Genomic DNA, 12,888 nt, shown 5'->3' with positions numbered 1-12,888 from the left:
TGGAAAGAGATGTACTCAAAAACTCTACAAATCTGTATGTTATGGAGATAGTGTAATAACAGGATCATTTCTTGAGCAGTTTGCAACAAGCCAGCCAACTATGCCAAGAGCTTTACAAACACTGTCTCAGTTAATACAGCAATGCTATGTGATCAGCAATACTCATCTTACTTTATAAATTAGGAAATGGATGCTTAAAGATGTTGATTTGCCGAAGCTCTCAGACTAATAAGTGGCTAACCTGGGATTTGGACCCCAGACTCCTGACCATTCCACATACTGCCTCTCTCCAAGAGCCTGCAAGTAACGTGGTATATGATTGCAGAAAGGAATGGCCATAGATTCCCGGTTCAGAGAAATGAGTGAGACTGAGTAAAGTTCATAAAATCTACTAGTTATGCCCCAGTACGTCTATGCTACTGTCAAAGTAAGAGTTCCATAACAATAAAAAAGAGGTAAACCCAAGTATTCACCTGAGTACAAGAAATAAATAGTTCTTCTGGAGGTTGGCCTGGATGGATTGAGCTTTGCCTCCATCTTATCAGCCACTCAGCCTTAAGTCAAAATTTGTAAAAATGGATGTGTCACCATAAACGTGGATAATGCTTGAAACTGATACTGCTCTTGATGGTCTATAGCATTTGGACTTGTACTGTTAAAGGGCAGAAAGTAGCTAGATGGTCATAAAAGCCATTTTGTTCTAGTCATCACAATAATGTCACACTTAGGGCAAAGTGGGGCAGCCTCTGTTGGCTTTTAAGAATTATCAAAAAAAGAAAAAAAGAGAAAGAAAGAAAGAAAGATGAATTACCAGCAAGCACTATGAAAAATTAAGTGTTAGGCAGAGAGAACTTCCATCCTAGAAGATGTTCTACTGTTAATAAGAAAGCTTTATTTCTTAGTTTTTCTTTCCTTTTTTTTTTTTTTTTTTTTTTTAAAGGTATGCTATGAGACTGAAAACCCACTCAGGCCCCAATGCCACACCAGAGGATAAACAGCTGGCTGCATTATGGTAAGTGCCTCATAGCGGCTTGGAGTAGCCTCTCCAGCCTCGTACATCTTCACTGGCAAACCAGGTGCCGAAATGCATGATGGTTTCCTAGTGCTTCTAACACACCAGACTGAAGGCAGTTCTCATGGGGGCCAGGGAGAGCCTGCACCCTGCTGTCCTATGCATAAGGTGAATTCATAGCAATTGAAAACCAACAGGTAGGCCCGTGATGTAGGGACCCATTACCCTGTGTGTGTGTGTGTGTGTGTGTGTGTGTGTGTGTGTGTGTGTGTGTGTGTTAAAATCAGGTAGGTCTGTGTTTTAATTATTTGAATGTGAATTGGGCCAAATGCAATCTCTTGTGTTTAACATTTTAGATGCAATCAAAATAATTCATCTGTGTCTTTGCGTGTGGAGTTAGCAGGACTGAGTCAAGATGATGCATTCGAGTTCTCAACACATTGAACTGAGAAGCAGTTCATTCCACTTTGATAATAAAAGCAGTTTTTAAATGTTAATCAGCATGTAATAGTTTTTTCCTGTAATGATGACAATGGTGATGATTATGTGATTATAATAATAATTTTCCCCATAACATCTCCTTAGTACAACTTACCCTACTCCCTCAAATCACAGCACAACCTCTGTTGGTTCCTCCTCTGAGAGGGAGCCAAAATGTCTTTTTCTCCAACAGTTCATACTCCACTCTAGAACCTGACCTCCAAGTTGGAGAATCGAATCTCAAAATAATAATAATGACAACAATAGCAGCATACACAAGAGAGAGGGCCTCTGGTAGATTTGCATCCTCACATCACCTGCAGTTTGGTGTGCTAAGAAGAGACTGTTTCTCAAGGGTTTATTGTACGATGCAGGGAATGCAGCCAATATTTTGTAATAACTGTAATTGGAAGGTAACCTTTAAAAATTGTATTAAAATAAAAAATTTAAAAATTAAAATTAAAAAAAAAATTTAAGAGACTATGAAGTTGTATTTGGTATGTTGCTATTCTAGTATGTCAGCACCAGATCTGAGTTAGCAAGTAATTGAGTGGAAAGCACCAAGGAAAAGTGGATGTGGCTCAGGAAATGCTTCCTGTGCGCTTTTCAAATTTTAAGTTCCATGTTACGATTAATAAATTAACAATGGTTAGTTAATATTTTATAAGAATACTAGTATGTAAATAACAAATATGTAAACTGTAACATAAAATAATAACTACTCCTGGCATTGTTTTTATAAAATACATTCATATCTGTTACTTTATCTGAACTAATTATAGTCCAGTAAAGTAGTACTGAAGGGAATAAAAACAGGTGGAAGGGCTGGCTCTTCTTTTAGCAAAGCTGCTGTCAGAAGTCCAGGGTGTCAACGCAGATCGGAATAAGGTAGTTCTGCCCTGAAATTCACCCAATAAGCAGTGAGAGCTGTGTGCTAGAGCTTCCTCACGCCTCTCGTGGAGAGAGACCGCCCCCTAGTGGTAAAAGAAGAAAATGACCAGCCCCTTGGCCCCAACAAAGAAGCAATAGTTTCTTTATTCATATTTATATTCTTTATATATTCTTTATCATATTTATTTGTATGAAACGCTACATTTATGGAGTAACTCCTGGAAATTTTGAGTTATATTGAACAAATAGGAGGGTCAGATATCTACAGACATATATATGAGGGTGAGTCAAGGATTATCCGCACTCTGGCTGTAGAATTTATTTTAATTAACTTTTAGAAAAGACAAATGCATCATTTTTCAACATGATCTCCGTGCTTTTCAATACACTTTGTCCATCTGTCAACAAGCTTTCATACTCCCTCATTAAAAAATGTTTGAGGCTGAGCTGTGAGCCACGAATGCACCTCTGTCTTCACTTCTTCATCAGAAGTGAATCTTCATCCTCGTAGGGCTGCTTTCAGGGGACCAAACAGGTGAAAGCCCGATGGAGCAAGATCAAGACTATAGGCAGGATGCTTTAACACCTCAAAACGAAGTTTTTGCAGAATGTCAACAATGTGGATGGGAGTGTGCAGACATGCACACCCTTAGACCACAAAAAACGAATTGCTGCAGATCACGAGTGGGGGCATCCATTTTTGCTCACACTGCAGTTACAAATGAACTGATGTTCACACCTGCACAGCAGTGACTGGGGAGACAGTAGCCTTGAACAGAAAGTGCTGATAGGACAGTGCAGCCAACAGAAGTCTTAATATAACCAGAGTGCAGATAATTTTTGACTCACCCTCGCATATGTTCAGAAATATTTAATATATATAATCATGCTATAAACATTGAGTACATTGGAACAACAAGATGGGTTTTTTTTAAGTCTTGTTTGCGCAGGCAGGACCCACTCATACTTTCGGGGCCTGTTTCTCTCTTTCTGCTGCAGTTACCGATGCCTGGCTCTCCTGTACTGGCGGATGTTTCGACTCAAAAGGGATCATGCTGTAAAGTATTCAAAAGCACTTATCGACTATTTCAAGGTACTGTCTGGCTAACAGGCAACATGTTATACCCAGTTGTCTCCCTGTCACGGGCATTTTCAAGGTAGAATCCATTGCTTTGGGGATAATACAGGAGCCATCTGGTATCCACACTAACCCCATGTACGACATACTTGTGGTGTTCAGGGCTCAGGGGATGGCCTTGAGAGCCCATCTAATTTATCCCCCTGCCTGTGTCCAAATATCTTTATAGCCTCTAGAGTAAAAAGATCCCGTTACCCATCCCAGTGTCCTAGCAAATCCATCTTTATAGCTAACATGACTTCCTCGTGTTCACTTAGAGCTTCTTCCTCTTAGAAGTAACTGTTTAGAACTTCCTGTTAGCTATCTCCAGTAGCTAATTTAATTTTTAATAAAGGTGTTATTTTAAATGATAAGAAGTGGCTTGTTAGAACCCAGAGGCACTAGAACAATAGCAGTGTGCACATATAAAGATAGAATTGGAAACCGAGCTTTTACCTACCTCAGGAAATGAAATCATCTTAACTGTGAGAATGAGAAAAGGGGGGAAAAAGACCAAAAACCTCTGAGATTTCTGGGCCTCCTTGCTGTTCATTTGACTATAGAAACAAGTGATTACACCATTTCTACCTCCCAGCTGTTGGTCAGATACAAAGCCATCTTTTAAGATCGTTAATCTCCAACCTCCACTTCTTGGAGATGATCTCTGATGACCCAGCTGCGTTGGGCGTTCCATGGGCTTTGTACATCCAGCAGGCTGCCTGCTTGCTGGTCATGCGTGCAGAGTAACCAGGTGCTAAGCCATTGTCTTGGTCCATGGACCATCATCGGTCATAATGACAAGTACTGACACTAAGCGTTTCCCTTTACTTTAGGTGTCTAAGGTCAAGATAAGTAGTTTTAAGAAATTTAGAATCTAAGAGCTAATACTAAAGAGAGTTATTATAGTCAAACAAAACACTTGAATAAAAAAGGAATCTGCACTCTGTAAGCCACAGAAGTTATAGTAGAACTTTTAACGGATCCAAGATGTTCTTAATGTCTCTGGGTTGTCCATAAAACTGTATAGAATAAATAGAGAAAACAACTTAAAAATCAGAGCTTCCATTCCCCCCCCCCCAGAAAGTATTGGTAGATATCCTAAATCAAAGGCTATTTAAATACTACTCGAAGTTCAGAGATTATGAAACCTTTAGGAAACAGTGATAATTGGTTCATAAAAAATGTTTTGTCAGTACAGCTGGCTCTGAAAAAAAGAACTTTGTCCCCATCCATGTTTTTTTATAGTCACAGGTCTTTAGTGGTAGTGGTAGAGGCCTGAAGGCAGTTTTGCAAAATTCCCACATGTAGGGCCATTTCTTACCATTTTGATAACACTTCCACTAAAAACTAAAAGTCAGTCACCACTTCATAAAGCTCTTTTTAACCAAAAGAAACACGTTGTCTCTGGGGAACCAGGCTGAGGCTATTTTCTTGTCTCTGGAAGGGGAAATTCACATCAGTATTATAAAGACCATTTTCTCCTTAACGGTCTCATAGACTTATGTCCAGGAAAGCATTATTGGGCTCTCAGGGAGGAAATCTATCTGTACATTTAGCAACTTTCCTTGCCAAAGGCAGAACGTCTTTTTAAATGCCTGATGCAAACAACTGGCTCCTGCAACATGTCCTAAATAGGAATATTTAAATAAATCAGAATTTTTGAATTCACTTTCTGTTAAGGAAATACATTTTAATCTGTTCTTTTAGAAATATTCAAGAGCAGCATCCTTTAAGAGAAATACTTTTATGCTTCATAAGTTAAAACAATAACAACTGATGTCTCATTTTTTTTCAGGCATTTAATGTATGTCACTAGTTTCTGCAAATATGCTCTATATTTAAACACAAGATGTTCTCAGTGTGTGTGGGGGGGGTGGGCGACAGCTGCCCCCACTGTCTTCCAGAGAGGAAGCCAATAGCCTGCTAGTTAAAACTCTCCAGATCCAGCTTCTGTGAATCTGCATTTTATCTACAGTGTCTTCCGTTACTTCTCTCAGTGGTCACCTGAGAACATGTTATTGTGGGCTGTTTAAACGCAAGCAGATGGTACTCACTGTCACTGTTTTTATTTTCCTGCAGAATTCATCTAAAGCTGCCCAAGCCCCATCTCCGTGGGGGGCCAGTGGAAAGTAAGTTCATTTTTCCAAAGTGAAGGTGATAAATGAGATGTTGCCCGAGGCTGGGTAACATGCTAGTCTGCTTACAGTGCCCTGCGGGGCTGTCCTACCTACCGGGTACCAACCTCTCTACTCTTGTTTGCCTATGCTCTCCCCTTCCAGGAGCACTGGAACCCCATCCCCCATGTCTCCCAACCCCTCCCCCACCAGTTCCGTGGGGTCTCAGGGGAGCCTCTCCAATGGCAACGCCCTGTCCCCTTCAACCATCGTCAGCATCCCACAGCGCATCCACCAGATGGCAGCCAACCACGTCAGCATCACCAACAGCATTCTCCACAGCTATGACTACTGGGAGATGGCGGACAACCTGGCCAAGGAGAACAGAGGTGTGTGTGCCTCTGGGGAGCATGTGGGTGGTTCAGCCACAGCGCAGAGAGACAGCCTGATCCTTGGCTATCACTGGATGAGTTTTCATCATTTACTGAAGAAGAAATAGTAGAAGGTGTCACCTACTGTGTGAACTTTCCCTGACTTCTCCCCCTCACTCAGGGCCTCCTGTGCCTTTACCTACATTTATCTTTACTGTGGGAAAGATCAGAGATAGAGATGATATAGTTACCGATGATATAGATATAAATTATATAGTTAAATACAGACACACGTTTTTTCTTTTGGACAGTAAGCTCCTTAAAGGTAGGGATTACATTTTCTTCAACTTTGTATTCCTAAGACCTGCACGGTGCCTAGAATACAGTTGGGGATCTGAAATATTGGGTGAATTAATTAACTGATGAGTATGAATGTTACTAGCTATTGAAGTGATAGCTGCTTGCAACTGAAAAAAGTATTTTATGAATAAGCTATATTTCTTTTTAAGTAATGTTTGTTTTTTACTAATTATGAAAGGAATGCATGTTTACTGTGGCTAAATTTGTAAAGTATAAAAAAACTATAGAGAAAAAAATTTTAATGACCAGTAATCTTATCACTAAGAAATAACTATTAACATTCTATTGAAATGTCTTCTCGTTTTCTCCAAATATGCGTGATTTTTACCAAAGTAAGATCATAATATATATACAGTTTTACATCCTGTCTTTGTTTCATTTTACATTATATCAGGCATTTTCTCATGTCACTAGCTAGTTCAAAAATATCCTTTATGATGACTCTATAATACTGTCATAACAGAGGTTATGCAGTCATAAGTATTATGATTTCTCAAACCATTCCCCTGTTGTTGGACATTTGTGTTACTTCCAGTTTCTCCCACTATTATAAATAATGTTATGGTAAATATCTCCATATAAATCATTGTTCATATTTCTGATTATTTTCATGGAAGGGAGTTGTGAAGTAGAACGTTGAGGTCAACAGGTATAGCTTCTTTTGAGATATGTATTGGTATATATTATTAACTTTCTTCCATAAGATTATATGAATTTACTACTCTTCCTCCAATACTTTGTGAGAGTGCAAATCTTAGTTCACTTTCAAGCCATTAAATGCAGATTTTGTTCCCATGGTAACATATGCCTCTGAGGCAAAGACTAGGATGTCCATGATGGGATGAGGAACCAATGGCACAGTGAGGCAGCTGGGTCCTGAGTGAGTGAAATTGACAATGAAACCAGACAGGACATAACAGTCGCTTGGAGGTGGTGCACCCTGAAAATCCAGTGGGGATGCCGAGGAGGTCAGTGCCAGGGGCTGAGGCCAGCAGGGCAGGCTCGCCAGAGGAGCTGGTACGGAACAGGGTTTTGACAAGCAAATAGTAGTTGAGTGGCTGAGATGGAGTGGGGTGGATGTCCCAGGTGGATGAAACAGAAGGGACAAATGTACAAACATTTCCGTGGCCAGTTTGGGAGAGCCTGAGCAGACCGGGCTCCAGATGGTACTGCCAGGTGCCACCAGATGTCCCTCAGCGGAGCCACACGTCCAGTGCGAAGTCCACATGGCTTCCCCCAACCTGCCCCTCCCTCCCCCGTTCCACTCCTGGCCTCCTGCCACACTGTCCTCCCAGCCACCTGGACCTTGGCTCTTCTCTGAGCCTCCCCAGCAGGACCTCATTCAGCACATGTAGGAGCACATTTGAGAGACTTCTCCCAGCTTCTTTCTGTCAAGGAGCGCTGTGCAGTGGTCGTTAGGACAGCATGGCAGCCACGTGAAGTGCTTTGTCCCCATCAGCCCCCACCCTGTGCTCTCTCAGATGGCAGAGCCTACATACTCTTCATCTCGGCGTGCTCGCTGCCTCTGCCCTCCTGCACCTAGCGTGGTGCCTTAGCAGTAATAACAGTTTAATGAAAGGACAAACCCGGAGAATGTCCGAGGACGAGAAGGCGACCTCAGTAGAGATGTTTCAGAGCCCATCTGTGAACAAGGACCTACTGTATAGCACAGGGAACTAACTATACTCAATATTTTGTAATAACCTATAAGGGGAAAGAATCTGGAAAAGAATAGATATATAATTGAATCTATATATAAAACTGAATCACTGTGCTGTATACCTGAAACTAACATGACATTGTGTAAATCAACTATACTTCAAAAAAATAAAAATAAAAGACATTTTAAACAAGCTGGAAGCTCCAAAAAAAAAAAAAGGGACTTCCCTGATGATCCAGTGGTTAAGACTCTGTGCTTCCACTGTAGGGGACACGAGTTCGATCCCTGGTCAGAGAACTAAGATCCCACATGCTGCACTGTGTGGCCAAATAAATAAATAAATATAAAATTTTAAAAAGAAAAGAAGGAAGGAAGGAAAGAAAGACAGACAGACCCATCTCTTATTTGCCTCCAGGAGCCTGGAGCCTCCTCCCTCAGACTCTCCCCTGGCAGGGGCTCAGCACATAGCACAGTTGAGGACAGTATAAGCGATGACAGAGCTACAGGCCAAGTTCAGGGTGGGACACATTACTGCACAAGGAGAATGCAGCCTGAGGAAGTAAATTTTCTTTGCTTTTTGGATAAATAAATGTCATTCATTTGGGTTTTTTGCTTGTTTTCTTTTTTTGCTATGCCAGGTTTTCTTTATTACTTCAGAATTATTTCAGTATAATACATATATATTTTCTTCTCTCTATATGTATATATTTTAAGCATGAAGAGTTAAATCTGTTAAAATCAATATACTAACAGAACAGTGAAAAAATGACACATAAAACACACAGCATCCATTAAATTCAATACAGTGACTGTCATTTGTTTGAATTAGAAATCGCCAGTCGAGGGATTATTGGGATATAGGTGAGCTCTCCACTTGGGGGCTTTATTTTGGTCAGCTGAGTGCTCATGTCACGTGATGGGACAGAGAAGGCTTAATTTGTATAGAGAACCGAGCGTGTGTCCCTCTAACGACCCTCTCCGTCTCCTAGAATTCTTCAACGACCTGGACCTGCTCATGGGGCCGGTCACCCTGCACAGCAGCATGGAGCACCTGGTCCAGTACTCCCAGCAGGGCCTGCACTGGCTGCGGAACAGCGCCCACCTGGCATAGGGACCCCGCCCTCGAGCTGGAGGGCACTCTCGTCTTCACGGACGGCTCAGCGTTTCTGAACACTGTGCTCCTGAAGTTGGCAGCCACAGCATTTCTCACACGGCGGTGAATATTTTCTCAGCATCGAACAATGGTCTTTTCTCCCAGGGCATGTGTGTGTGTACGTGTGGGTGTAGAATAAGCTGCCTGTGTAGGTGTATAAGATACACAGCTCTTTAGAACATGTTTTCTTTGTCTAGTTTCCATAAGCCCAGACTAGACAAAGCGAACAGATGTCTCTGATTAGAGAAAACACACTTACACACACACACACACACACACACACACACACACACACTTTCTAGTTCAAAGCTAAACCGTGACTTCTTACAACATTCAACCAAAATCTCATGGGTTAGAGAACCAGGTGCAATACAGCACACCAAAAGCTTGACTGCCAGTTAAGAGAACCTAGTTCTTATACTATTGATTACTTTCAGTATTAATGTACTCTTCCCCAATTATTATTTTTTTTATTGTGTGTATTAATGGGTAATCGAATAATGAAAATAAGTCAGTTATTTTTGTGCTGGACGTTTACTAGATTGCATGTTACCAAATACCCTGCCTTTTGTCTGGCACCTGCCCCCTCCATCCAACTTTCCTATCAACTAAATGTGTTAGAAGCAAGTGAATCGACTCCCATGGGCCTTCCCCGCCCTGCCCCCCAAAATAGTATGACCATGACACTGAGATGTGGTAAAACCTCAGTGTCTTTGAAAGCTCAGCAACACAAAAGCAGCAACAACTGCGTTTGGGGGTTCAGTGAGGAATTGAAATCTGCTGCACACGCCAGGAGCCCGCCCACACGTGAGTCTCTTCTTCCTGCCACTGTGACCCAGGGGCTGTGGAGCCACATGGTGTCTGTCAGCCGATATTTCTCAAGCCTTTTCCTTCCATGATAGCGTTCTTACCAGTTTTCTTGGTCACACGAGGACATTACCTAGGATGTCCCTTCACACAGCATCTGTATCTGTTGCTTATCAGGCCAAGAACTATTTGCTATCATGATTCTATCTAATCCTCTCACTCTTTGGAGAAAGTGCCACTGGGGGCCTTGAATGCATTTGATGGGGGGGAGGGGTATGTGTTTCAGGCTCTGATTAGCAAGCTGCTTACTCCACAGAATAAGTTATCCCTACAGCGATCACTGTTCTGTCTGGGGTAGCAGCGACCAGAACATCACGCCTACACCCTGTGCGTCTGGTATGTTTACGTCTTGCCCTTGATTCTTTTCTTTCCTTTTTTTTTTCTTTTTTAAATTGTTTACATTTTAGTTTTTTTGACATCTTTGTTTACAGTTTTTGTCTGAATTTTATTTCTTTTATTGTCTCTCGTCATACCCTAGATTTAGTCTTCTTGTTAAATATATTTGGATATAAAAATATTGGTTAAAAAAAAAAAAGAAAAACTCCTGAAAAAAAGAGGATATACCTTGCTACACTTTAAAAACAAAGATAATGACCTTGAGGCCTCTCACTTGACAAAATTGCCCCAAGGTGGCCTGAGAAAGACAGGTGATGTGTGGAAGAATCCGTTTTTCAAGGTGATAGTAACACAAAATGCTTATAGCAGATACTGATGGTCTTATTGGTTTGGTTGCAATGTTAACATTTTTGTCAGCCTGATCTGTAGATGGGAAATAAGATTGCTGTCATTCCCTAGCTCTAAGCACTGATTCAAGACCTTACAAATGACTGAACAGCTTTGGTGATTTGAAATTCATTTAAATGAACAAGTGAAGGCTTTGTGAAATTTGCATTTGGCATTGGCCTTCAAGCATCTGGAAATATTAATAGTACTTCTTTGTTACATTTATTAAACTGAGGTGCTTCTGACATTCCTTTCACTAATTGTTGTTCCTTTCACTAACTGGGAACCGGAGTTCCCGATCCCATTGGGGTCTAACTTAAGAAATTTGGATTTTTTTTTTTTTTTTTTGAAGGACCGAGGCTTAGTTGTGCTCACTGTTGCTGAAATCTGATGAAATGTTGAGACTCTCACATAAAGGGATGGCCCCCAGGGTCCATCGTGCATCCCTGGGGTGCTTTTCTGGTCTTGCCCAGCGTTCAGTCGCAGGCCTCATGGTGATGTCCATGTGACGTGCTCACCTGTGAAACCCGTTTAAGCACACAGGGTGGCCTCTGGCTGATTGTGCCAGCAGCACTACGTCAGCACTCAGTGACCCACATTTCCAGCAAAACATGAAACTGGTCATTCGGGGGTGGTCACAGCACGCCCCTTCTTCTGTGTCTTTCGTTTCATCGATAGAGCATGTTGGGGCACTGGTTTTTCTTTGCTTTGGCATCAGTGCTTTTGATAGGAAGCATCTTCTGATCATTGCCAGGTTTAGTTAGCTTTGTTCAAAGTAGAAATATCTTTCTTGTGTCTTCTGATTATGGAAATAAAATATGCTCATGGTAAAAATTTGAACAATCCAGAGAAGTATAAAGTAGGAAGTACTCAGTCCCATCCCCAGAGACAGCACTGCTCCTCCTTTCCTGTATAACCTTCTAAAGAGTCTCCCGTTTAAACGTAGAATGTCTATCATTATTCTTTTTCTATTTGGAAGACATTATCTCGTCAGGAGTTCAGTACAAGTTCAACGGGCCTTATCCCTCCATGACCTGGATGGACCTGGACCACAATTGTTAGAGTTTTCTTTGAAAGAGAGGAACCCAAATATATTCCTGATCAAAATGTGGGATTTGTTACCATTTGACACAGATCAGACTTATGTGCAGAATTGTGCTTGGAAACAGAGGTTTGGTGAAAACGTATTTCTGGATACTTTCAAATCACAAATGGAAACTCGGACCCACTGTCTAAAGAGGAATGTACTGGAAAAAAAATCTGAAGAGTTGACAAATTGTGTACTAGATTGAACACATGGGATCAATGCAATGAGCCTTCTGCACTAAAACACACCCTCGTATCTACAACAATGATGTGTGTATTATATAGCAGTGATGTGTACATTTCTGACATCCCATACATAATATACACATTTTGTATAAATGCATACATTTAAAAATATATATGTACAATACAGCTAACATAAAACTGTAGTACGCCTGAAGGATATGACTAGTGCCTAATATTAAGTATGTCACTGCGTGTTCAGATCACCTTGGAAGTGCAGTAATTGTTATCAAATTAATCAGTGCAGCCAACCTTATTTATGAACCACATCTTTGAAACTGTGCAGTAGTATATACATATATATTTTTAAATAACATTTTTCACAGTTTTCCAGAGTTACTGTTGAAATCTGTATCACCAAAAAAAGAAAAAGCAAGATTTTTTTTAATGATGTAGACACTCTTCAGACCCAGTAATCTGTGTGTGATTTCCTGTTTGTAGATACCCAAGACACTTTAGCAGTCACCAGCCTTAATGCATGTACAGGATATTGTTGTGACTTAATTTATCTGCAGTTTTTAATCCATGTGAAATTGGAATTTATAAACTGACTTGGATTACCTATGTCTGCCTTTCTAAGGTTGCAAATGTTACATTAAATGATTTATGTTGTAAATGAGAGACATTGAGTTGTACGTAAAAAAAAAAATGTCCACCAATTTCTGTGAATATTTTTACAAGGAAATTCAGAATCAAAAATATATTCAAATAAGCATTCTGGTCCCCAGTTCATAATCTCTTTAGAATGGACCGTGTTGTTTCATAAAATTTGTAAATGGAGCTTCCATAGATTATCATTACTAATTCTGAT

At 40.7% G+C, this 12,888-nt stretch overlaps 1 protein-coding gene across 2 annotated transcripts in view; it reads left to right on the top strand.

Annotated features, from left to right (window-relative positions):
• The window catches only part of AFF3 (ALF transcription elongation factor 3), a 556,683-nt gene extending 545,207 nt beyond the window's left edge, over positions 1 to 11,476 (top strand). For both annotated transcript variants that reach the window (XM_057741064.1, XM_057741063.1), the window contains 5 exons: positions 941 to 1,012; positions 3,383 to 3,476; positions 5,580 to 5,629; positions 5,780 to 6,003; positions 8,995 to 11,476. In XM_057741064.1, coding sequence (XP_057597047.1) covers positions 941 to 1,012; positions 3,383 to 3,476; positions 5,580 to 5,629; positions 5,780 to 6,003; positions 8,995 to 9,116 — 562 coding nt within the window. In that variant the 3' untranslated portion in view covers positions 9,117 to 11,476. The remainder of the gene's footprint in view (positions 1 to 940; positions 1,013 to 3,382; positions 3,477 to 5,579; positions 5,630 to 5,779; positions 6,004 to 8,994) is intronic.
• Positions 11,477 to 12,888: the final 1,412 nt, after the last annotated feature.

The sequence above is a fragment of the Hippopotamus amphibius genome, chromosome 7 (genome assembly GCF_030028045.1).
Source record: "Hippopotamus amphibius kiboko isolate mHipAmp2 chromosome 7, mHipAmp2.hap2, whole genome shotgun sequence".
Classification (NCBI taxonomy): domain Eukaryota; kingdom Metazoa; phylum Chordata; class Mammalia; order Artiodactyla; family Hippopotamidae; genus Hippopotamus; species Hippopotamus amphibius.
This window is presented reverse-complemented; position numbering and strand designations above follow the sequence as displayed.